The sequence below is a fragment of the Alligator sinensis genome, unplaced genomic scaffold (assembly GCF_000455745.1).
Source record: "Alligator sinensis unplaced genomic scaffold, ASM45574v1 scaffold1377_1, whole genome shotgun sequence".
Classification (NCBI taxonomy): domain Eukaryota; kingdom Metazoa; phylum Chordata; order Crocodylia; family Alligatoridae; genus Alligator; species Alligator sinensis.
In genome coordinates, this window is record NW_005842585.1 from 405,556 (window position 1) to 431,874 (window position 26,319).

The following is a 26,319-nucleotide window of genomic DNA, read 5'->3' on the forward strand; positions in this document are numbered from 1 at the left end:
TTGCAACTGGAATGTCTTGGACAACCTGGAGTTTCTATCTACTCTGCCCATGTCTTGTGTTCGGGGTTTCTTCATCTCTTTCTTCTCCCTTTGCTAGGATGTATGTATGAAACAAAATCTTTGTCTCTGGAGAGCTGCTTCGGCTCCTTCCCCACCCAGAAGGCATCAGGGTCCTCGATCTGTAGCATATCAGTGCTCTCCACAGCAACTAATTATGATGTCACAAACGAGGGATTGAGAGCCAGGGCATAGGAGCAGATGAACCTTAGTGGAACAATGATCCTGTTCTCATGCAGCTGTCCCCACCAGAGAAATAAGATATGGAAAAGACCTATTAGGTCACTCAGGCCACTACAGTCAAGCCAGTGCAAGATTGGTCCCTGCACTGTATCCTCTTGTGTATTGTCCAGTCTGGTTCAAGCTTTTTCAATCTATTGAATTTCTGCCATTTCCCACACACCCTAGCCATGGAGTGAGAAATGCAGGGAACACAGAAGCAGAATTGTCTTCTCTTCAGGTTTTCTTCAGTGCCCATCACCATCATGTTAGAAAGCGTAAAGGGAATGGGTTTCTTCTCTAGGTGTCCCATGTGACCTTCATTGGTATATGTGGTGCTGCATAACACCTCTTAGAAACACAGAGGGAGCTATAGATTTGTACATGTGAAGGGCCCATAGAATCGGGATTTCTACTGACTTACATTTGCAGCTACTGACCATTCAAGCATCTGGGTTTTCACATGTCTGTGTACTGAAGGAAAAAAAAAACAACCAACCCAGCCAGTATGGCTGTGGTGATCTGGGCCTGAGGCTGTTGGCTTTGTTTCCATTTGCTTTTCTTCTCTCACTAGGCTGTATTTTGCATGGACCGTGCTTTGGAATTTGCCCCTGCCTGTCACCGGTTCAAAATCCTCAAAGCTGAGTGTTTAGCGTTACTGGGTCGCTATCCAGAAGCACAGTCTGTAGCAAGGTAGGAATATTCTTCAGATCTGGAATTGTCGACTTGCTAAATAATCACTGGGGCACAATGAGCCAGCAAATCTCAGCCCAGGATGAGTCTGTTCATCTTAAAAAGCCCTGAGCAAAGGATTTGGGGGCAGAAGCACTGAGCTAGTAACTGAAGTCTTTTCTAATACAGGGTGCGATTACGAGGAAGGACAGATGTTAGCATTTAGTGCTCTGCCATTTGGTCTCATTAGGCTACCCACTTAATAACCATGCTAGGTCCTTAATCCCAATGGGTTACTTACTGTCCTACTTAAACAAGCACTGCATTTCCCTGCATGGCGTCTGTGTCACAAGTTTGGCCAGGAAACTTATTTCCTTGGTGCGACAAGACTATTTTTGGAACCTGGGAGGGCTCTGTGGTGGCAGCTGGGAGGCAGAGGTTTTAGGTTAAACAAGGGGTGAGGACAGCCACAAGGGGCAGAAGACAGGAAGTGGTGTCCTTGAGCAGTAGCCAGGAAGACTAGGTCAGGACAGCTGTCAGTGGGGGAGGTTAAATATGGTTAGGGAAATGGAAGTGAAAGCCTGTGATACTCTGGGCAGAGCTGGTTTAAGAACAATGCCATGCTAAATAAACTAATACCTTTAACCCCGTTCTCAACTGGGGGTCCCCCTGGGGAGCCATGAGTAGGTTTCAGGGGTGCCATGGGGCTCGGGGAACTGACATGATCGTGATCTCCAAGGTCAGCTGGGGCAGCCCACATGCAGGCTGAGCCTGCTGCCACTGCCAGGTTCATAGAAAAATACAGATTTTCTCTTTTAAAGGAGAAAATCACGGATTCTTCTTTACAGGAGAAAACTGCGGGAAACAGTGAGTTTCTCCTTGCAGACTGGCCGAGTTCCAGCCTGCAAGGGGCTGCTTGGGGCTGGGGGGAGCGGGAGGAGGCTGATATGGCCGGGGCACCACGTGCATGTGTGTGCATGCACACATGCATGTAGCAGCCAGGCAGCAGTGTAGAGCAGCTCCTTCAGCTCCTCACAGGTAAGTTTGGGGAGCAGCAGGGGAATAAGCGATGCATCAGGGGGCCAACGGTGGGCACATGCCTTCTCTCTGCCCTTCCCCCCCAAATTCTGGTCCCACATGGGGCTGCAGCCTGGCTGGACCAACCAGCAGGACCTAGCATGGGAGGGCAGAACAGGGTGGCAAGAGTTGTTGCCACTTTAACCACTAGGACCCCTGCACCAGCTGTACCGCCAGCACCAGGAGGAGTAATGGATTGGGGGGCCCACAATGCCCTCACCTCCTCCTGCTGCCAGAGGGGAGGTGCGATGGGGGGCAGCGTGGATGGCCTTGAGGGGAATCGTGGTATCTGGGCCATGTCCCCTTTTCCCCCACTGCTGTGGGTCAGGATTGAGGGGCACCAGGGGGCTGCGGGTAGGGAGTGAGGGGCACTGGCAGGGCCAGGGGCCTGCAGGTCAGGAGTGAGGGGGGCCTTGGATCCAAAAAAGTTGAGAGCCACTGCTTTAACCTATGACAATGGTTGTCAACCGGAGGTATGTATATCCCTAGGGGTACTGAAAAAGGTCGTAGAGGGTACTGGGGGGCTCCCATCACTGTATGCACCCCAGTGGAGGCCGGGGGGGCACGTACACCCAATCTGTCCATGGGGCGGAAGCAGCTGTCACTGTGCACTGGGCTTTGTGCATTGCTGAAGCTGCCCACGGAGTGGTGTGACACTGTCTGCTGCTGCTGGGCTGCATAGTGCCCCATGCCCGCCTGGTGGCTGGACACACCTGGTGTCACACTGCTCCCAAGGCAGCTGCAGCGGCGCACAAAGCCCAGCGCACAGTGGTAGCCGCCTCCGCCCCGTGCACAGATCGGTGGGGGGGGGGGGCATGTGCCGGGGGGCACACAGCAGCGGGAGCCCCCTCTTCCTACCGGGACCCCTGGACAAGCTGCCTGATTTCAGATTGTCCCACGACTCAGCCCTGCCGAGGGCCCACTCACCCCACCCCCTGCCCCTGTCTGGGCCCCACACCCTCCCTCACTACAGGGGCCTCGATCTGCCCCCCCATGACCCTTTCCACTCTCCACAGACTTACCTGTTGGGCAGGGAGGGGCACGTATGCTCCCCCCCGCCAAATAATTTTAATATAAAGGGGTACATGAGCTGAAACTTTGAGACAGAAGAGGTACACTTGTTAAAAAAAGGTTGAAAACCTCTGACCTATGGCATTACTGTCATAACTTGGGGTAGTGAAGCTGATTCCCTGCTGGTCTGTGCTGGTGTGTCTGAAGTCACAAATAAGGCTTCCTCTCCTACACATCAAGATCTGGAAGTGACTTTTCTCTTCCAAGGGACTCAGGTTTGGTCAGAAGGAGGTGAGGATGCCGACATCTTTATGGGAGCAGGGTCCAGGTGAGGGAAGCGGCAGTGCCCTGCATCAGTGAGATGGTTAAACCCATTCCTGAGGATGCTTGTGACTCTTACAGTGACATCTTGCGAATGGACTCCACAAATGCAGACGCCCTTTATGTCAGAGGTCTTTGCCTTTACTATGAAGACTGTATTGAGAAGGCTGTGCAGTTCTTCATCCAAGCGCTCAGGATGGCTCCCGATCACGAGAAAGCATGTATGGCCTGCCGAGTAAGTAATGGATGTCAGGCTGGTTGTTTACAACTATCCTTCTGGGCCTGCTCCTGCAGTCCCTGTTCCCATTTCTGTTTTTCATCTCTTTCCTCCTTCTGAAGGCTTAAAATGCCCAAGAACCACAAAAACCTATAGCACATTGGGTCCTTCCTGCACCCCATCTGCTGCCTCTTTCTGGGATAGCTCCTGGAGGAAGGCAGTCTCTCTCATAGGCTATATCACTCTGCAAGCCGTCTCCCTGCTGTTTGTTTTCTGTTCAGGATTTAACCTTCCTCAGAGCTCAGTAGCAATAAGCCAGGGGTGGGCTCTTGTCTTAGATACCAGGTTTCCGGAGGCAGCTTGATTTCTAGTTAGGTTTAATGGACTGTCAAAATGTTAAGATTTACAGTTGAATTTGCATTGGAAGAGTTTCCTTCTTCATCCTCTACTTCAGTTAGTTCCCTATGACTCCCCTTTCCAGTCAGCACAGCATTTGGATCAGCTTCTTTATTATTGCTTTTTATTTTTGTTTTTTAATAACATGGGGTTTGCTGCTTTGGTGTGTTCTGACTGTGCCTTGTCCTCTTGTGGGGCATGGCTGGAACTGATCCCACCTGTTTCCTAGCAGCTCCCTTTGTGAAAGGCAAGGAGCCCAGCAGTGTTGGCAAAGCTGCTGCTTCTCTGGTTTTCTGGGGAATTTGGAAGTAGGTTAGGCGTATTGTAAGGCCTGATACAGCCAAAGAAGGGGGTTATGCTGTGGGGTAGCTGCTGTCCTCATTTGGTGTTTTATGTTTCAGAATGCCAAAGCACTTAAAGCAAAGAAAGAAGACGGAAATAAAGCATTTAAAGAAGGAAATTATAAACTAGCTTATGAACTCTACACAGAGGCACTGGGGATAGATCCCAATAACATAAAAACAAATGCCAAACTCTACTGTAACCGAGGGACAGTTAATTCAAAGGTAAGATGTAGGTGAGCTTGCAGGTGGTCATCCACTGGGGGCTCTCCCCAAGGAACGTGGACTGCGCTGTAGAGAAGTGTGTAGGATGCCAGTGAGGGGCCACATGCATTCGGAAAGGAGGTGGGGTGCTGAGCTTCTCTTTGGTTTCATCTAGTTTACTGATACTTTTCCACCCTGCTGAGTAGGATGGCCACCTTCAGCATGGCAGGCCCTAAGCTTGGCTTTCTTGCTGGTGAAGGGACAGGGACTGTTCTGAATGGCAGAGGAAACTGCTGTCCCAAGCAAATGAGCCTTTTCTGTCAGGAAGGGCCTGTGAGGTTTATTTGCTTGTCTCTTGAGTAAGGAGATTCTGTTGCCTCTGTTTTTTCAGTTTAAAAAGCAACTCCGGTTCAAGGGCTGCCTGTCGAAGGTGCCTAGGACTTTTGCTGTGTGCCCAAAACTATAGCAGCAAACTTATCTGACCTGGGCCATACCTACACCACAGCAATTGCATGCTCTGGTAGGACATTCCCAAGGCCACTCAAGACACCTAGTCTCCAGCATACATGAGAGCAGTGGGTGATCCTGCAGTGGGTATGCTTCTGCATTTGGACTGTGTCAGCAGAAATGTGTAGGTAGGGTGTGCTCTGGGTCATCTAGCTGGGGATGTGTTGCCACTGTGGTGCAGCTGTGCCCACGGACAGCTTAAATTTGCCACAATTTATTCCTGATGGATAGAAATCCCTCTCCAACTGCCCAACATCTATCAGTGCTTACAGCAGTAGATGAGCATGGCTGCATGCCTAGAAGGTCAACAGACTTGAGGTACTTCAGACACTGGGGTGGTGCTGGGGAGCCACATGTGGCTCTGGCCGATATTGCTTTAAATTGGCACTATTTTTTCTTTTTTTGTCTTAATTTTTACAATTGTACAATCCTGTTGGGAGTTAATGTGGGCACAGGCCTCATCTCCCTTCTCTTCCTCTCCCTCTCTTTCCAAGTACAGTACTTAAAAGCAGCAGCATGTGGTTTAGAAGAAGGCTGGTTTGCCAGTTCCAGCCAATTTTGAGCTTGTTCCTGTGAAGCAAAAGGTCTGTGACATTGGTAACAAGCAGAGTTCTGCAGAATTGTAGTTCATCTCCTGCTGTTATCTGGGGGAGAAAGGACCTTCACACCAAACAGCTGGGGGAGAGGTCTCTGCAAATGTTCCGTGAACCCCCATATATTTGCAGCTTTTGTTTTGCATGGGATTGTAGCTTTGTGTATCATACTCTGTTGTACCTTGGGAGTGGGGGAGCATTTAATAACTGTGGCTTTGTAGCTTAGGAAACTAGAAGAAGCAATAGATGACTGCACAAATGCAATAAAACTGGATGACACGTATATCAAAGCATATTTGAGGAGAGCACAATGGTAAGCAGACTTTGAGTGTACCGGGAAGGTTTCCAGTTGGGGACCAGCTGTCTGCTGAAACGCATGTTGCATGGATAACAAATTAGAGGCTAGTTTGTCTGGGATGAACAGCAGCGTTTTGGGAAAATGACTTGAGTGCTCACAAGCTGGCCACGTGCAGTAATGGAGGAGGCTGAGAGCCCCTGGCAGACAGGGACCCATGGTACTCTGTTGCTCCAACCACTGTTTGTTTTTGGATGCTATGGTTATTTTTCACTCTCCCTGAAAGCAGCATCCTGCCCAGAGTCTCACTCTGTTAATGTTCCTTTAAGACCCTGCTGCAGGGCTTATTTGGGCAGAAAGGGCGCACACTCAGTGGGAGACCTGCTTTTGAAATGGACTTTCCTGTCTCCCTGTGAAGCATTGAGACCATAACGTTCCTGCCCCTGGATCATGCTGCCACGCTACACAGTGCTGAGAGGATAGGTCTTTGCATTTCCCATGTCCTTTCAAGAGAAAAACAAGTGTCTCCATGTCTGACCATTTCCAGTGAATGGCAGTGTGTCCTCCCCTTGTGAGCACTCAGAGCCTGCCTGCCTGCTGTGCTGGCCCTGAGGCATGTTGCTTAGTCCTGGCAGGGAACTCATGTTCTTCTCCTTGTTGCTCTCACTCTGAAACTTGGCTGTTCCAGAGAAATGACTTCTTGAATGAGTAGGTTGGGGGGGGGGGGGGGGGGGGGGGGGGTGTTAATGCTCAGAGCAGGGTTTTAATATTGGCAGAACTCTGCCCTGGCAAGAATTCTGCATGTCCTTCTCCTAGGCCTCTGGAGTTTCCCCGGAGCTATCTGGGCACTTGCTGCCGTGGACATGCCCTGGAGGGCTCCTCTTATCTATTTGCTAGAAGTTAAAATGCCTGACATTCCTTTAAAGTTTAGGCTTCCTCCACTCCCAGGACTCTAATATGGAGTAATGTGTTATGGCTAAAAATGTCCATCTGCCAATAAACAGCCATTGTTCTTCATAATTACTTACTCTATACATGGAAATATCGCCCCCTTACCTTCCCAAGACCACAACTGCTTGACTCTGCCAGCAGCTGGTGTTAATTCCTGCAAGTGTCAGTGGTTGAGGTAGTTACTAGATTGATATTTTGCTAGGGTTCACCCTACCCAGTAAGACTGCAGGCTCAGACTGGAATCCAAGATACGGGCTATGGCTACTATGACACCCTTCCTAACTTATCCCTGAGCAGCATAGGAGTCTGGGCTCTGAGGTCTAACCAGCCCCACTGTTCCATTTCAGGCTGTGACAATTGCGATTGTCTGTGTTTCTGCAGGTCCCACCTGTATTGTTTCCTTACTGTTTTTATTGCTCCTGCACGCTCATAATTTAACCCCCTGCCTGCACTGTGACTTTTCTTATTCTTTGTAAACTATATCTTTGTAACAACAGTTGTTTCCTTGCATTAGCTATATGGACACAGAACAATATGAAGATGCTGTAAGGGATTATGAAAAGGTTTATCAGACAGAAAAAACAAAAGGTAAGAGCATCAGTGCTTTCTTTATGCACTTTGGACCTGCCCCTAGATAGGGAGACCAATGTTTCTGCTTTGATTTTTTTTTTTTTCTTGTAAGGCAGGAGCACCGATAAACACTTAATTGCCATTGTACGCTCTGACCTGCCACCCCCGATTCCAAAAGGATAATATTGGAAATATCCCCCGAAGCTCTCTGAAACACCTGCCTCATAGAAGCATGGGTGAGAGTTTCTCTCCCAACGTTGTGGGTGGCGGGGAGAGGTTGGTTTTATGGTTCAAGGCACTAGACTGGGATTCAGAATCTCTGGGTTCAGTTCTGGTTCTGCCACAGGCTCTGCAGGTTACTGAGAGAAGATCATTTAATTGCTCCGTGCTACAGGTTCTCTGTCAGTGCAAAACATGATTATTCCTACAGGGATACTGTGTGGATAACTTATTGGTTGAAAGGCCCTTGCGCTATGGCACCTGTATTTTTGTGACGTACGACCCTGGCAGTGCTATAATGAACTACCCTTCGTAGCAGTAGGGCCATAATCCTGCGCAGGGGGAGCTACAGTGGCTTGGTACCAGGTCTTTAACTATTTATGGTCTTGACATTTCTCCTCATTTAACAACCAGACCTGTTATGAGCAGTGCCTGGACCTCCAGGCACCCAGCAGAGGTGGAAATGAATGCAGCTGCTGAAAAAGCAGTTGGCATTGGATCACCTGGCAGTGGAATTCTTGAAGGAACAAAGAGGTGCTGCCCAAATGCCAGTGACTTAAAGCTCCTTCAGAATCCTAGTCTTCAACAACCCTTCATGTTGGAGTGCTGTCTGAAGTGAGCAGGCTGAGCACATTCATTTTCCATCGTGCTCAACAAAAAATGGCCTTGTCACCTTGTGACATTGCCTGACGATCAGAGCCATTACATTGACTGTGTGGCTTCATTGCACCAAGGGTAAAGCAAGAGAATTGTGTGAGAATAAGTAGAGTAGTTCAAGTCCAACATGAGCACTATTTTTGCTTTTGGCTCCTGAACTTATGGGGCATGTGTTTTCATATAACGGCTAGTGATGCTTAGACACCAGGGTGTGTGGATGTTAGTGGAAACATGAATCTTTACTGGGGATAGTAAAATAAAATTAGCTTGTTTATTCTTTAACAGTGCTCTTCTGTTGCTCAAGGGTGTACTTGATATGATGTGCTCTCCTTCTGCACTGCTCTTCTTTCTAGAACACAAGCAGCTCCTAAAAAATGCACAGTTGGAACTGAAAAAAAGCAAAAGGAAAGACTACTATAAAATCCTCGGGGTGGATAAAAATGCTTCTGAAGATGAGATCAAGAAGGCCTACAGGAAACGTGCACTCATGCATCATCCAGGTACCCAGCAGCTGTACCCTGCTGTCACAGTGCAGCTCACTGCTTTGATTTCCAGAGAGCAGGGAACAAGTGGAAGAGAGAATTTCTGAACAAATCGTTTCTTTAATGGTCTGAGTTCAAAAACACTCATTGAGTTGAACTGCCCAAGTCCTCTTGCCATTCAGTGCTGTTAGTTCATAAAAGCCTAGGGTTGCCTGGAATGTATTGTGTTTCACAACTCTGCTTGGTAGTAATTGAAAGCTTCTTTCCTACCCATCTCCATACCCTCAGACCGGCATAGTGGGGCGAGTGCAGAAGTGCAAAAAGAGGAGGAGAAGAAATTTAAAGAGGTTGGCGAGGCCTTCACCATTCTGTCCGATCCCAAGAAGAAGGCTCGCTATGACAGCGGGCAGGATCTGGAAGAAGATGGATTGAATATGGGAGGTAGGTATCTCCAAAGTGTTCAGCAAAGATGAGCTTTGAAAGGAAAGGACAGGTCAGATCTGCCTTCTCTTCTAGAGGGGCTGTTCCTAATGCATGCAAATCCTGCTGCCTTCAGTATCACAACACAAGTCTGGATGTTGGGGTCAAACACTGTTGGTATTTGGATGGGAAATCTCCAAGGTATGTTCCTGGGGTGACGAACAGCCTTCCCTCTGATATTGGAGCACTGACTGACTAAGGTACTGGCTTCTTTGTAAATGGATGCAGCTGCTGAAAGAACAGGACCTGATGCCTATCCCAAGAGTAAATGGGTTGATTCAGTGGGTGCTGATGAATCCTGGCTCTAGACAGTACACTTGCTTGCACTGCTTGGGTAACTTCTCTTGGCTCCTGTTGTCTGCACTACCTCTCCTCACCTGTTCTCTGTAGTGCCTCTGTTTCATGGCAGGGGAAGGGGATAGAAAGGAGCCCTGTACCCACTGCTTCTTTATCCATTTGCAAAGTGCTTTCTAGTCCTTTGTTTAGAACCCTGAAGTAACATGAAGCAGCTTTTTGTCCTTTCACATTTAACTTGGAACTTTCTCTTCTCCCGTGTAGATTTTGATGCAAACAATATCTTCAAGGCCTTCTTTGGTGGACCTGGTGGCTTCAGTTTTGAAGGTAGGTGGAAATGTAACTTGATTGGTTTTGGCATTGTGCAAGCACTCTTGTCATGTCAGTGACATTAGGGTCCCTAGAATAGGTGTGCTGACTGAAAGGGATGTAATTTGATTTCCCTGCTGTCATGTATATCTGGTGACACAGAAGGCTTTGTACAGTGCACCAGCTGATGGCTGCTTCTGACACTTGTATAGAACAGGCTCCTGCCTCAAGTTGTGTGTGCAAGCTTTGCCTCTAATTGGTTCTGTGTTTCTAAGAATCAAGTTGACTGTTGCTTAGATACAGAATTGCTGTTGCTGAAGGTATGTATAGTTCTTAGTGTCTCCTTTTAGTCATGTATGACTGGAGCAATTGCTCTTGTTTCAGAAGAGGGGCATTTTTTGAGTTGGGCAGGGACAGTGGAAGGTCTGCTATACTCTGTGAGAAACATCTCTTCTCCCAGGGTTTGGATGATGATGTATCAGTTTCCTAAGCCCCTGGGGACAAAGAAGACACTTATGCTGCTGAGCTTCCTGTCAGCAGTTAGCCAACATTAATACATCCTGTAGGAACTTTTTTTGTGTGCTCCTGAGCTTTGGAGAGCCTCTCATGCCCTGTCTGCTGTTTGCTCTCACCCTCCTGGTCCTGCCTCGAGACCAGGGGCAGGCAAAATTCAGCCTGCCAGGCCTGTGGGGCCCCTAAAAAATGTAGAAAACTTATATTGATCTGCTCCTGGCTGCCTGTCAAAGATGACAGGAGCCAGGGGCTGTAGGACCCAGGGGAAGCTGGCAGGACTCAGTAGCAAGGCTGGCCCTCTCCAACATCCCCCCCACCCCAACTGTGAGCCTCTGCCTACCAGGGCTTTCACTGCTTCCCTGCACATCACCTGGCTGCTCCAGCACCACATGGCCCCCAGCTGCATCGCTGGACCCTGGGAGCACATGGCCTGCTCTGTACCCAAGGGCCAGGAGTGAAAGGATGCGTGTGTGTTGTTTTTGTTGTTGTTGTGGGGTGTGTGTGTGTGTAACTTAATGTTTTAGGGGCCCTGCGGGCTGGATAGAATGGCCTGGTGGGCTGAACCTGGCCCACAGGCCACATTTATCCTGCCCCTAGCCTAGAGGCAGGACCAGGACGGTGAGAGCAAACACACCCATAGCCCCCCACAAACCTATACCCACCCCTCCATGCCCACTGCCCCCCCAATATACAAGTGTAAGACTTCATTTTAAGCTATTGCACCATCCCCTCTGTGTACACTACACAAATGCATGTAAATCTGGAAAAAAATATTTTTTTGAAATCAAACTCATGAATGTTGTGGATTTTCACTTTTTAGAATATAATTTGGTATGTTTCTGGTTCTGAGATGGCAAAACCCTTTGCTGAAAGGAGTACTTCCTGGGGCAAAGGGAGGGCCTTCTGGTGGCAGAGGTCAGGCATTAGGGGGCGGGACTTCCCATTACATAATGGCGACCGGGGGCGGGGCACCTGTCAAGGGACAGAGCTACTGATGCGGCCCTTGACAGCTTGCCCAAACTCGGTAAGCAGCCCTCTGCCCGGAGTAATTGCCCACCCCTTCTCTAGGCCCTTTAATTACCAGCATTGAGACTGTGGCAGCGTTCACTCGGGGTAGATTGCAGGGAGCCAATTCTTGGGTTTGTGGAAGGTGGGATTTGGAGAAGTATTACAAAGACTCGCAAGCACTAACATTTCTCCTCATTTCTCTTCCAGCTTCTGGGCCAGGAAATTTCTTTTTTCAGTTTGGCTAAAATAAAACCAATCCAAGCCCTACACATCTCTGATCTGCTTGTTTTAACCTCAGATATGGACATACTTAGATTCCTTCCTTCATCATGTCTCATTGTACTTAGAGCAGTTTCATTTTCTCAATTGGAGACCTCCATTTTGTGTGCTTTGTGCGTGAAGAGGAAACCAGCTTGGGGGGGAGGGAAGGTTTGTGAATTTTGTTTTACTGTTAACTTTATTAAAAAAAAAAGAAAAATAAAAGTTTTGAATCTTCTGGTCCCTCCATGCTGGCCCATATTTTTCAGACTGTACCTACTCCCAGAGTGAGGGGACTTCCCTGAAGGTCATTCTCCTGGAAACCCAGCTTGTGTCTGGGAGGGGAGGGGGATGCTTTATGCTTTTTTTTGGTTGGCTTCAGATGCAGGAGGGCAGCACACATGGGTTTCTAGTGACTTGTAATAATTGACTCTTGACAATATTTTTGTGACATCCAGTCAAACTACATCCCATCTGCCATCTGTAATTGCACTTACCATGGTTGTACCAAAATGGTACATTTGGGCATTAAGTGAAATGTCAAAGAAGAGTGTGATCTTAACACTTTCATACCAGAGAAAAATGCTTCTTCAGATTTGTGTGGGCAGCTGTTAAGAAAGCACTCCTTACAGTGCAGCTCAGATGCAAGGGCTCTGATGTTTCTACTCCACAAAATTGTCCATTTTCCTTAACGGGATATTTAATTTGTTCTGTTTAAATTTCTTCCTGAAATTCCTGTTCTTGTGATTAATCCATTTTAGCATATGTACTGAAGCTTGATTTTTGTTAGGTTTGGTTGGGTTCTATAATCCAAAAACGCACCCTCTATGATTTTCATGTCATCTCTTCTCAGCTTTGAAAAAATGCCAAGGGTATTCAGGTTACTGATAGTTTAAAATACAATTATTAAGCATGCGCAGGGTGCATTGGAAACGTGTCTGGAAAGTGATGTCTAGTTGCTAACTGAAATGACTCATGCTATGGTGTTGAAGTGGCAGTAAAGAGTAGCTTCCAAACCTAATGAAGCAAGACAATGCCAAAACAAAGAAGAATCTCTGAACTGATAGCCTATGACTTGCCCTACATGTCTCTTTAGGTCAGGACAGGCGATAATGATGAGTTCAGGTAGAAGCTATTTTGGGATGCCCCCTTTCTAACTCAGGATTGGCTTGCGCTTGTAATGCTTTCTGACTTCTCACACGATTGTTTTTTCTGCTTTACCACAACCTTGGTGTTGCACCAAGATGCTGGCTCAGGGAGGATCTCATGTGTTTGAAGAAATGGAAATCCCAAGCTGTACCTTTTTGACATGGTAAAGAGTTGGCATAAATAGAATCATCTCCGTTAAGTAGATACTCCACCCAGGTTAGATATCTCTGAAGTAGCTTTGGAGCTTTGTTCCATAGCTTGTTTAACTGCTGGGATTTTTGATGGTCTCTACTGCAGACATGGAGCTGGAGGGTGTTTGGGTAAAATCAGTAAATAACTGGTAGAAAACCGAGCAGCTCCAGTCACAAAATACAGTGTTCTGCTCCCATAATTTTGTTCTAAATTACAATTGCCATAGTATAGTGATGATTGAAAAGCTACTTTCTGATCGCCTGAGAACAGAGGCATGCATAAACAAATTGAAACATGTCTGTACTTTGGTTTTGGAGGAATTGGGTACTAGCTTTTGCTCTAGCCAACCTGGCTGACAAATTTAATGTGTCCACAAAAAGTAATGCTTCCCATTAACTCCTTTACAAAATCCTGTACTGGAATTCATGCATCTCTGTCCTGCCTTCCTTCCAGCCAAGAGCTAAACTAATCCTCCCCTGCACTTGGCAGGAAGGTTGCTATATTGCAGTGCAAGGTGTTCTTTCCGTGTCACGGTTGTAAACGAATTGCGCTGTGCTGCCACCAAAAACTTTGTCGTGCTGCTGTCTTTACCAGGTGCTTTGACAATCTGCTTCAATTGAAGAAAAGCATAAAGGGCCTAATCCCACTTTAGGAGAACTAATACCAGCAAAGGCTATTTGCTCAAAATTCAACTTTTGAAATGAGCCAGTGTTGAGTCACATTGCAGAAACAAGCCCTCCTGGTGTCTTTATTTTTCCCCCTCCCATGCACCAGCTTGATGGACCTGCTCAGGTTACACTGGTGCAAAGGAGAGGTAACGAAGACCCTCACATCTTGTCAACTCCAGGATGTTGAATGTTTGGGAGGAATTAAAAAAAAAAAATGGTTGTTGCCTATTGAAATTATACTCTGGTTTTCATGGTTCTCTTGTAAATCGAAGTGTACAGGACTGATCATTTCAATGGGACACACTGGGTTGTGAATGCTATCATCTTGTGTTTGTTCTTGATAGCACTGCACAGTTTGGAATTGGCTCTCAGATTATCACCATGGAGACCTGCTTTCTGGCAGTGTGGCCTTTCATTAGTAAGTGTCAAGGAAACAGACTTCCCCCACAACCTCTCAAATTTAGAAGGAAAGACCATTCTCTGAGGGACAAAAGAGGAATGGATGTTCTCATGAGAGAGGAAATACACACAGTAGGTATTTATGTAAACTACATGTTTGCATGATATAATGTAGCGAAAATTAACATGGTGAATGCCAAGCCTTTTTTAAAAAAAAACCATTATATGGTTAAAAGTGAATGCACATGGATGTTCACTTTTGCAGAGTGCATTATAACGTTAATGGAATTTAGTAACTATACTGTTACCTCAGGACAGTGGCAGAAGAGCATGGTGCTGTTACATACACTAAACCACCTTCTCGTATTAGCACAGTTTGGAGAGACGGACGCTTTTGTTTCTCCTAGAAAATACTTGCAGAGATGTGATTTTTATTAAACGCTGCATTTCACACATGACCAATATAGGACATAATTATTTATAGATCTTGTTTCCTAGAGTCAAACGGGGCACCTTAAAACCATTTGTCTGGCTGCTACACCTATCCTAGTGTCTCCCCTTGCTTCCAGTGGCTTGGTGAGGTCCAGGATGCAGGGATTTACCACTGTCATAAGCAGCAGGTATCTTAAACAGACAATATGCTCAAGTATTTAAGTTGTAGAAAGCAAAACAATGTCAGTGGTGTTCCCAGAACATGTAACGCCGTAGAAAAACAGATTAAATAGGCTACATGTGAAGCTGTACTCCCTGTGATTTTTTTTTTTTTTTCCCCCCCTATGGGGTACAGGCTGTATTTCATATGTGAAGAGACTGGTGTTCAAAGCTCCTGCTCTTAATGCAACAAAGAAGTGTGTTAGGGTGGGTTTTTTCTTCTTTTTTTTAGTTCAGTCTCCATAAGAGTAAATTAATGAAAGTTTTATTTCTGGTATAACAGCAAGAGCCTTAAACTGTTTGCTTGGTGGCATCTTTAGTCACTTTCCAGAACATGTCCTTGTGGACCCTCAGATTAAACAGCTGCTTTTCCTTGGCCTCAAATCTGAGTGGCTCTTGTTACAGCTTGCATATCATCACTCAGGACTCTGCTATTTGGGATCTAACTAACATTCCTCTTGAGCGGACATGTGCCAAAATAGAGCCTCTCCCCTACAGCTGTAATGACTCTGGGGATTGGCAGGAATAAAGTTAAGTTCCCTAAGGTAGCAGATATGACTATATACAGGGCTAATGAAGAAAAATGTGCCATTTTTTTTTAACATAGCTTCATGCAAGGGAACTGACAAGAGTAGACACTTCATTGAAGAGATGAGGGATAGCTGAAATTGTTACTGACAGTATGGGGTGTAATCTAAAGAAAAATACCTGTGCATGGAACATCTTAAGTCCAAACCAACCTACTGGCATAAGTCAAAGCAACTTCTATTGCAACTCAAAAAGGCATTTGCAGAAATGCAGGCGACGTTGAGCATTAGGCCCTCCCTGCCATGCTTGTTTGATGTTCCACTTCTTGGCCAAAATATGGAGTATGAGTTGCATGTAGATCGGGCTCAGACGCAGCCCTATTCAAAATAAAAGAATTGCATTCCTTGAACTAAGAGCACATCCATTCTAATGCTTGTGAGGTCTTGCAAGTGGAGTGCGTGTGGCCTAAACGCTAATATGCCTTTCACACAGGCTTTTCTTGCCAAAAATGATAGGTCTATGGCTGTGGCTGCTGCAGGGGTATCACTGGCTTCCAGTCCTCTCCAGGCATCAAGAGAACTGAACTCTTCTAACCTAAGTTGTAAAGAGCATGAAGATGTCATGCAGTTTCTTGGGCTCTCTCCAGGGGTTTCTGCTATGTAGCAAAGTGCACTATTCTGTCTGCATGCTTGGGAGGTTTACTCCAAGGATGGACTTTTAGTAGAGGCCAAGGCTTGTGACTGTTTTGTGAATAATTGCATCGGTGCAGCCTGCAAAAGGGTTGTGAGCAAAAGGATTAAGTACTCCACATCAGCAATGCGAGTCCTGCTGCTTGCTTCTGTCTGGCTAGAATGAGGGCTGATCACCGTTGTGCCGCAGCTTGTGTCCTGTCATGGAGACTCACTCAAGTAATGCACCCAACTGCACTGCTCCGTTGATCCACCTGTGTGCTCTCAGGCTGTGCCTAGCCAAGTTCTTCTTTAGCTAATTGAGTGATCAAACCACTTGGCCCATGCAGTGGTTTGCTGTTCTTTCAAAATCACTTTCTCAGTTCAGTAGCAACAGTTAAGCAGTTCACCTGCTTCAAGCAGGCTTGGTGTTGTTCCAGGTTAAATTGTGCCTTGTGGCCCCTGCCCAGACAAAGCAAGCTCAGAAATCCAAAGCTCCATCTTGCTCTTACAGGGAGTGCTCTAACTGGAACTGAAAGCTGGCACGACTAGTGACAGCATGGTCTGTGACCCTGCTTTACGTGTCGTAAGCCATTGATGGCACTACACCTAGTCATCAGAATAGGTAGAGAGATGTGCAATGGAAGCCTAAGTAGTATGGTAATGTTTCAGCTTTATTTCACCTAGTTTTCCCTCCCAATATATGCAAACAGAAAGACAAGCTGCCGCACCCCCCCTCTCCTCCCACCAATAACTTCAGGGTAAGCCAATCACTTGGGCATGCAGCTCATTTTTGAACAGGAGTTCTTGTTTTAAAGCTTTTTAGCTGGAAAAAACAAGATAGCTTGTGGTCTGTTCAATTTGTGATAGAACATTATTGGACTAAAGCTGTTGTAGCACCAGTGGAAGCTGAGGAATTACCACAGCTTGCCTCTGCCTTCTTGGGCTGGGTATGCAACTTAACTGTAGACCATAGCCTCTCTTAGAATGACTATCCCGTCTTACTCCCTGCTTTCACTTAATAGCTCATGCTATGGAAGAGACAGAAGACTGTGAAACTGTTTTAGAGTACACAATGGCAGCCCAAACACCTTCATTGCATGCATACCTGCTTTATTGTAAAGAAATTAAGGAGTACTAAAGACAAAAGCAGACGCTGATGTGAAGCCACCTGGAGAGGACACTAGCCCCCATGCAATGGTCTTATTTAACTGAATTTAAGGAATGGATTCTATGTTTACCTCATTGTAAAGTTGTTGCCTTTCCATTGAGAGGAAAGGATGCTGCATGAAGCAATCCAGATGCTAGATTTGGTTCCCCTGACATTCAACCCTCTAAGGTAGGCTTCACATCAGTATAAATACTGTCCCTCTTTGGATCCTTACCTTTCTAGGATGTGAATGGTAAAAATGTGAATATTTGTTGTTTACTTCATTAGACATAATTCAAAATGTGTTTATATGCAGAATCTCAATCAGACTGAAGCAAAACCATATGCAATTGGTTTACTTTATTATAAACTGTATATGATGTACAAATTAATAAACATTTAAATGAGGAGAGACTGGCTCTTGTTCTTGCACAAACAGATGAATATGGTGCTCCAACCACAGCACGTTTCAGAGTTGGACTCAACATTGTTTTTGGACTAGTTAGTCATGCTGTTACTTTGCTCAAGGGTGAGGGGGTTTTCAGCATGCTCCCACCATCTCTTGCAAGGCTTGTCCTGGGGTAGATGTCATTAAGGAAAAGACTGTCCCCACCTGTCCCTCAAAGATTAAAGATGTGGACAAAGTACTTGGCTAGAGAAGGCCCAGCTGAACAGGAAGCAATCAGCTTTAATGTGGAGCTCCCACTGTGAAGCATAGTAGAATCTACTCAGCTCTTGAGTTGGGTTCTGGGAGAGATGGGCAGCTTGGTTTTCTGCTCCAGTTGAGGGAAGACTACCTGTGTGCCCCTCTGAAGCTCAGTAAGGAATTGCTAGTCACCTGTTCTCTTATTGGAAGCAGCAGGCCAGCTGAAAGGCTTGTGGTGGTTTGCCAGTAAACTCACCAAATCACAGCATCCAACACTGCCCTGAAGCTTCCCTTGGTTTTAATTTAGACAGTCTGAGAGGGGAAGCAAAGGATATTTCCCTAAGCATGGAGCAGTGTCTGGGGAGCAGCACTGCATGCATGCACAGCCACTATCCATTGAGAGAGCAGGGGCCATGGGGCAACAGCTCCTGTACTGTTTCCAACCGTGGAAGTACGTGTCAAAAACACAGTAAACATATATAAATTAATATGGGGTTTATTTCAAGATGCTTTACAGTTCATGGGACATGAGCATAAGCTGCTGTTCTGACCTGAATCTATTAGTTTGGCCTAGTGTTACAGTAGGCCAATGACAGTAAGTATCCACTGCGTGACAGGCAAGCTGTTTGACTTTTCACATAAGCAGAAACAAGCTTTAACTGTCAGACAAGTTTAATAACTGAAAACATTTAAACAGCCAGTTTGAAAAATGTTTAGTGTGAACACAGGCAAAGTTATGCAAAGTTACAGTGCCACCATTTACCTCCTAAGCTATGACATGTTAGCTTCATGTACTGCCACCTAACCTTAACATTCAAGAGAATTAGACTTTGAATCCAAAAGTAGGAAAATCAGTCTTCCATGAAGTACAATAAAATACTTCAGGTGTGACTTAGTTTCTACAAGATCATGAGTTAGAGATGGAAGAGACCTATTAGTTTATTCCATCCCCCTCCCAGGGCAGGATTGTTCCCTACAGTTTATGTACACTGGACAAGTAGTGCTTTGTCCAGTCCACTCTTGGATGTCTGGTGTGAAAGTGGCAGGTGCCATATCACAGCAAGACTGAAAAGATTTAATGACTTGGAAGCTTTTCCTAATGCTTAGCTTAAATTCCCTCTTATGTGATTTTACACATACCACTTGCCTTTAATGTACTCTCAGCTTAGGCTGGATATATGGGTCCTTCTCCTGCCAACGAACATATGCATGGACTCTTTTTCCTATTAGCAGTTTGAAGGTGGGGAGGCCACATGTGGCAAGCCATGTGGATGCAATAGTTTGACCTTCCATAATGAAGGCTCTTGAACTCCCCAGTCTCTCTTCCTTATCCTTGTTGACCAAAACCACCAAGAACTCTACTCCCATCCTTGCTACCCATTGCTGGGTTTTAGTGGTTTTAACCTAGTTGTCTGCTACCCAGGACACAATGTTCCAGCAGCCTATGGAAGGGTCTGTCCCAGGTTCAACTTGCTTGGCTTCAGAGTATTAAAAGTAGCTCTAAGCTTTGGTCCACCACTGTCAAAATACTTTCATATAATGATCTAAGGATTGTGGTTCTTAGGGAAATTACAAAATGGACCATAAAAAATAATCCTCTGAGAAAAGAAAAGCTGTACCTCTACAAAAAAATGTACATTAAAAAAAGTATTTCAGCTCTTCAGTTACCGAATCATATTTGGTCTACTGGAAAAGGATCAGAAATAGGTTTTTAGGTGCTTAATTTTTCTTTACAGTCAATCAGGTCATTAATTTCCTTCCTGAGGGCCAATAAATTGGTCTCAATGGAGAGACATCACTCAAATTTGCAGAAGGGCTTACTTTAGTACAGGTAGAATTATTTCTCTACAATTTCATAAATGTTACACAAGTTACTTTGTCTTTAAAAAAAAGGCAACTGCACTACTAGAGCATTTAGATAATAGTGCAGGAATTAAAGGCAGAGCCTCGTTTGTTACTGCTTTGAGTAGGCACTAGCTTTCCTTTGCCATAGTAACCTGTGAATACAGCTTTCACTTCAATCTTTTTAGAAAGCAGGAGCATCCACATGCCATTGCCAAAGTACTGCAGTTTCCCTCCTCCAATTTCCCCAACTTCATCACCTTTGTTCCCTGCCTTTTCCAGCTTGACGAATTCCAGGAGGTCAATGCCAGTCTGAACTGCTTCTATGCCACTGGCACATCCAAGGGTAACATGAGCTCGGCTGCCTTTGGGCAGGTTGTCTGTGGGTTGTATCTTGTCAACATCATTTGGCCACAGCAGCAGGTCTTGATCAGTCAGATCCACACGAGCACCAGCAGTTTTTGTCGTGATGAACAGTGCAGAGATAGTCAGGGTAAAGGCTTTTCCGTAGGCCGCCTTCACAGCCTGCGGAGAGAAAGAAAGCAAAGAAGAGACTTGAATCTAGAACAAAATTTTGACTGCCTGTAAAAACAGACATTCAGTTTGCCAGGTCTATGCAAACCACAGACATCTTGATCTTCTAGCTCTCTATTTCTTTCCGGTTTTAATCTCCAGGAAAGAATTTGCATATTTCACTTACATAGCAATGCCTACACAGAGCTTAATATATACTCGGATCGTTCCATTCTCCAGAAACATCCTGGCTACATGTAATTTCTCTCCCCCCCCGCCCCTTTCAGTCATCTTAATTCCTGCATTTAACTGGACCCTCAGGCTAATCAACTACTGAAAGGTGCAAATGCCTTAAGTAACTCGGGATCGATTAAAACCAACCCTCCTACATCCGAGACAGCCATGAGAACCTCTAGCTAGATTGGAGGCAAGCTGAAAACATCAGACATCTCCACACCATCATTTTTTTCAATCCCAATGAACACCACCCTGCCTGCCTCTCTACAGCTCAAAGCCAGGTAAGTGTTCTTGTGATAGAAATGTACACTGTTGCTACAGCAAGCTGCTTGTCCTCTTCTGGCCTGAACCAAGGTAACCAGCCCACTTGAACATGGTGCTGGGGGCAAGGGGAAGGGAGTAAAACTCAACCAGACACTAACTTCTTGTTGTGCGTATTCTTCAGCTCCTGGAGCCTTCCCGAAGTCGGTGTACTTTGTAGTACAGTGCAAGACACTCGGTGGCCTTTTCACGAAGTAGCTGGTTAGGTCTATTTTAAGTTTGGGATCTTCAATGGCAGGAGCAACTGTAAATATAGATGAGCAGAATTACTACTGAGAAATCAGGGTAGCCCCATTATGCCTCTTCATCCCTACAAGCACTGGTTTAAGTTTCTTTAGCATTTAATGCTGTTTAGTGCTAAAGATAGCTGGGCAGGAGAAGAAATTGAACTGGGCCACATGGCTAGCACAGAGCAGCAAGGCCACTTCTTTAGACCACCCACCCATCTTCCCTGACCTTGACCCTGTGGGGGATGCTTTAGGAGCAGGAAAATAATTTGATCTTTTTGGTCCTTGGCTGCTTTGCTGTTTTACTTGGGCCATCAGAGGAAACAACTGGGAATTACTTTGCTACTTCCTTTCTTAGCTAGATTCCAACCTGAGAGCTGTAGCCAAAAGACCCTACGTCCCACTGCCAGCACCTGGAACTGGGCTCCTTGGGGCACACTGTCCAGAACTTTCCATTAAAAAAAAATCTGGGGTTTGCTTCCTTATATAATAACTCGTATAACGTTACTTTGGCTTCTAGACATTATGTTGCCCAGTATCCTTATCAAGAAAGGTTGCATTTCAAATTTCAAACTGAACTGGAGGTATTCTTTTGAAAGCAGAGTGGGTAAGTTTGCTTATTCCCTGCGTTTTGCTTTGGGTGTTTTTAAGTGGTGATTTTTTTCCTTGTTAGAGTAAAAGCTTTAAGATACTTAAACATACAGTGTTTAGACTCCTTTTTGAATGCCTTGGAGCTTCCAAGCTCATCGAGAAAGGCCTGCCCAATCTTCCTCAAGTTCTCAGAAGTTTTTCTGTTCAAAAACCAACCAAAATACATGGGTAGGAATTCTTTCTCCAAGTTTGGCTTCATCTTTTTCAGGTCTTCCACAGACAGTTTCCATTGATTCTTTTCCTTCAGCTGCAAGCAATCCATTTTCCACTGTGTTTTGGGTTCAGCAAAGATGACTTTGTACCGGTACTTGTCAGCAATATCAAAGAGTTGATCCAGCCGCTCCCTTTCATGATGAGTGTCATCCACAACAACAACACTGATGTCTCGCTTGCAACAGTCAACTACATCCTCATCCATCTTTGAATAATCTTCAGGAATGGTGCTTCTTACTGCAGGTACAATCTTATAGCTATCAACAGAAATGATCCGGCAGGCATCCTTATATCTGTCTTGAATGGCGTGGGCAAGAGTGGATTTCCCACTGCCTGGTAGACCTCTTAGGATGATAAAGGTTTTAGATTCCTTGATTGTAGAAACAGTATCATCATCATCAAGGAATGGAAACTGCAAGTTTTCAGGCCTCTCTTTTGATGATTGAGTAGACATTTTCCTAAATATTTTAGGCAGGAATGTGTGACTCTTCTTTGTGAAGCCTTTGTTCTGAAATTAAAACAAAAAAATGTATATTTTAGACATCCAAAGAAATACCGTCTTTCTGACTGTGAACAATACAGCACTGTCCTGGTCCTTATTGGAAACCAGGGGGAGGAGGGGAGGGCTACTTAGAAAGGCAGAAGTGGTCCAGTGATGACTTTAAATGACACTATTATGTCATACATCTATGCCACCATTATTAGACCTCAGCTGCTTTATTCAGCTTACAATGCTCTGAACAATTAACAGAAACTTGTCCCTCAAAGCGTTTCTGCTGGGCCCCACAGCGAGTCAAAAGTACTCCATCTCAACCGAGTAGACAACTCAAAAACTTAAAAGGTGCAAGTCAACCTCCTTTGCTTATTGTTCTGTGGATTGTGCCTTTTCCCTAAGTGCCCATAACTACACTCCTTAAATGCCAGGGAGAATAACATCACTGCAAGCTCCACAGTTCTGGAGGCTCAGTCTCTCCTCTCCCTGCCCCATGTACCAGTTAGGGGTCAAACTCAATTTGGTACATTTGAAAACAGAGGCTATAAAGTTCCCGAAGTTAAGCTTTTATAAAGACTACGCCAGCCTATGGAAACTTAACAATAACCCAAAGAGAACCGAAAATCTTGTGCTGTTGTGCAACTGCTGATGTTGGGCAAACTCTGTTAAAAATCAAGGTGCAGAGGCTACAAACTAATTTGCTTCAAAGTGAATTTCTTTTTTACTCTTTTTATGCATTAGAAGCACTTACATCAAGCCTGCATCACTGCCTACACACGACTAATCACATTTGGTGCCGTGCACCTTGCAATTTGCCAATTAATGACCTTACACCATTCGCACCTGGCTTCCCAGGTATGTACCACATTTTGGTTGTAACGTACTACATCGATCTTATCTACCATTGTATTTATTCCACCCATCCATCCCAGGATGCTCTTGACCAGATTCCAAATGTTCTGACGTACTCTGGTGCTTTCCACAAAACTAGAGACTTGCGGATTTTAACTTTTACTGCTCTTGGCCTATCTTATGACTTACGTTAGGGCTGGCTAACTTTCACAAATGACACGGGCAGCCTCCCAGTATGGCATGCAAGGGGCAGGCAACACAGTGGCAGATACGGCAGGGAGCATAAAACAGAATAGCAGATAGGTTAGGGGACTGAGGTGGCATGAGGATGGTGTAGGGCTTCATTTGTGGTACACCTACCAAAGAGGTTGGCTCCCACTGGCCTACCCTGTAATGACAAGCACCTTCAAAATGCCCTGGAGGTGAGAAGTCTAGCAGGAATAATTCCTTGCAGTGTAGTATTTTTGTCAGACATGTACAGGTCTAGGACTGACATTTGAGGTTTCCTTTTCCCCTCTCAAACTAATAAAGTTGCTTAGAGTATACAGCAGCAGGGGCTACAGGAAGGACCTTAGAAGGCAGCAGCACATCTGTCAGTGCTTTGCTCTGAAAGCCAAATACACAATGGAGTGGGGTCACTCAAGGCAGATGATGGTCTTTCAAATATAATTGTAACACAGGTCGGGGGAACTAGAAATCCTAAAATGTCATTTGGGCAAGGCTCAATCCAGGAACTGCTGTGGTACCAGGGTATTTCAGCATCATGTTATCACACTAGTTTCCTTATCAGTATACTTACGATGGAGGGTGACCTCCTAAATGGCTAAGCAGAAGCTGAGATTTGAATGAAGAAATTTTTTTTTAAAAGCCCATGACCTGAAGATGCACATTTTCAGTTGCAGAGCAGGGGCAGGGACTTCTGAAAATGAAAAGAATTGCTTTTCAGCTTCCTTCTCCAGTTAGCAAGGTAGCCAATTTCCCTGGCAAAAATCTGTGCGCAACTGGAGCAATAGCTTGGCTTACCAGAATACAACTTATTTATATCCACACCTAGTTGCTCGTATTAGCCAGTAAAAGTGTTGAATCTTAGGAAAGTGAGTGGTCTGCACTATTGATGGAAAGCAATCAAAAGCCTTCTCCCACTAAGGGCATTTAGTCTGTAAAAGCGAACAATAGGACTGGGGAAGAAGCACCTCCATTATGCATGTGAGATGTGATCACATCTCCCCATCTTTCCTCCTCCTCTTTGCTTGTAAGCATTTTGAAGTAAGAACTGTCTTCCTCTAAACCCAGTTTAACATGGTGGGTTAAACTCTGCTTACACTCTTGAAACCCAGAAATGCAATCCCCTGCAGTCACTCACAAGACCTTGGTCTCCGAGCTGCTTGAGAATGGCTACTGGAGTGACCCCGGATTGGTCTCGCTGGCACACTGCCAGGTGCTACTAGCACAGAAGTCTTCTGCAGCTGGCCACTGCCACAACTGAACTGAACTTTTCAGGTAGGAAAAGCTTAGCAGGTGTTTGTACTGGCAGCTTGTATGTATAATCCTTAGCACCGAGCGTAGCATGCTTACAATGGAAGATCGCCGTCTGACTGGTTTTCAGGAAAGATCCGATCTAGATGAGAGACTGACACAGCCAACCTTCACCCTCCCACCCCACAGCCTTCTCCCCTCAGTGGCTGCATGCTACTCTCCTTCATCAGAGAGCCTGGCATCTCAGTTCTTCTGCCAGGCCCCTTATTCATCCAGCATTCAAGTCCCTTTAGAGTCATTTCAGCCCCATGACTCAGAACAACTAAAAACATCCTTATTTATTGCTTCCCTCCCCTTAATCAGCCTACTTCTTCATCTGAGACAGGGATCCATCCCTTCTTGAACATCTGGAAAGCACTTGAGCTCACTGCTGGAGTCCACAGCAAACAAACAGTAAGTCCCAATACTTCAACTAAGTCTTAAAGCAATTCAGTTCTTCCTGCGTGCTGTGCGCTGCTCCTCTACCAGCCTGAGCAGTGAAGGTTGTCTAATCGGTTACATTAGTGCTGGCTCGCAAGAATTAAACTGCAAGGCATGCGTGGGTGCAAGGCTTTTGCTGCCTATTTTTAGAAACAACAGGACGGCAAAACATTTTAGTCTGGTTTCAGCTACATTTTTGATCCCTGTGAACTAGTCAAAGAGAAGCAGCTGGTTGGCAAACGCTCCAGAACACTATTTGTCTAGAGAGAGAGGGAGCGAGCAGATTTTGCGGGGCATCATTTTTAAACTTTGCAGTAGGCTTCTTTCAATCTGAGCAGGGGCTGCAAAAACGTTAGTGTATCATGTAAAAGATCAGACAGGCTCAAGAGAAACCAGCTACAGAGCTGTTAAACATTTTCCAGCACTAACTTTTAGAGTTTGTTGGCTCTTTTAATACCTAGGTAGCCCTTTTTATCCTGTGAGATTTCCTTGGCACATGCAGCCAGTCAAAATTGTACTGTGCTACTCACCAGCGACCTGCATGATTAAGTACTTTGCTGAATTAGTCGCACCGATCACTTGAATCATGTAATACATTTTCACCAGACCTGTGCGAGGTGATTAGCTGCACCGGTCACTGGTGACGCACGCCATGAATTCCTGCGCCCGCGTGGCCCTTCTAAACTTTATTGCGACGTTCACCAGTGACCCGTGCGATGGATGACTTGACACGTCGCCCATCTAAATGGATCGCGCCAGTCACTGGAGCATCGTGCAGTGAAGTTTCGACTGGCCCCTGACGCCGAGTCGCGAATCACACGGGTCACGTGGGACGGTCCCGATAAAGTTCTGACCGGCCACCAGGGCCAAGTCATTTCTCGCGCGGTTCCCCAGCAACCGGTGCAAAGAGTGACCTGGGCTGCGTGGCTGGTGGAAAGGTTTGTCTCGCAGCTCACCAGGGCACAGCGCGAGGACGGGCCGAGCCCTCCTGTGGCCCCTGCTCTACGTTACATACAAGTCGACTGGGCAACCACGTTCCACCGGGCAGGCATGTGGAGGCACCCACCCCCTCGCTCCCAAGTGAACTGGGCCAGACTCCTTGGCAGGGGTGGGCAGACACGGAAACTTTTATGACGCGGGTCACCAGTGCCCGGGGCTTCACGCCATGGACGTAACGTGGGCCGACAGGCTGCTCCTGCGCCTTTAAGGCCGGGACGGCGCCCGAGCGCCCATTGTCCGAGCACAAGGCGCGGGGGACCCCGGGCAGGGGCCAATCAGCGCCCCCCTCCCCTCCCCCCGCCCCGCTCACCAT

The 26,319-nt window shown here is 46.0% G+C and overlaps 2 protein-coding genes across 4 annotated transcripts in view; one reads left to right on the forward strand and one right to left on the reverse strand.

Annotated features, from left to right (window-relative positions):
- The window catches only part of DNAJC7 (DnaJ heat shock protein family (Hsp40) member C7), a 33,786-nt gene extending 16,318 nt beyond the window's left edge, over positions 1-17,468 (forward strand). For both annotated transcript variants that reach the window (XM_006032762.3, XM_006032763.3), the window contains exons 6-14: positions 851-969; positions 3,439-3,592; positions 4,372-4,536; positions 5,837-5,928; positions 7,376-7,449; positions 8,661-8,807; positions 9,078-9,230; positions 9,828-9,890; positions 11,601-17,468. In XM_006032762.3, the coding sequence (XP_006032824.1) occupies positions 851-969; positions 3,439-3,592; positions 4,372-4,536; positions 5,837-5,928; positions 7,376-7,449; positions 8,661-8,807; positions 9,078-9,230; positions 9,828-9,890; positions 11,601-11,638 (1,005 nt within the window). In that variant the 3' untranslated portion in view covers positions 11,639-17,468. The remainder of the gene's footprint in view (positions 1-850; positions 970-3,438; positions 3,593-4,371; positions 4,537-5,836; positions 5,929-7,375; positions 7,450-8,660; positions 8,808-9,077; positions 9,231-9,827; positions 9,891-11,600) is intronic.
- A 714-nt stretch (positions 17,469-18,182) lies between these two features.
- CNP (2',3'-cyclic nucleotide 3' phosphodiesterase) overlaps positions 18,183-26,319 on the reverse strand; it is a 10,109-nt gene continuing 1,972 nt past the window's right edge. The window contains exons 1-4 of one of the 2 annotated variants that reach the window (XM_025214514.1): positions 23,851-23,970; positions 21,545-22,214; positions 20,717-20,859; positions 18,183-20,069 (exon numbers count right to left, since the gene is read on the reverse strand). In XM_025214514.1, the coding sequence (XP_025070299.1) occupies positions 19,617-20,069; positions 20,717-20,859; positions 21,545-22,160 (1,212 nt within the window). In that variant the 5' untranslated portion in view covers positions 22,161-22,214; positions 23,851-23,970 and the 3' untranslated portion in view covers positions 18,183-19,616. Of the gene's footprint in view, positions 20,070-20,716; positions 20,860-21,544; positions 22,215-23,850; positions 23,971-26,319 lie in introns of those variants that run through there. The other variant, XM_014524254.2, reaches the window with a different exon arrangement.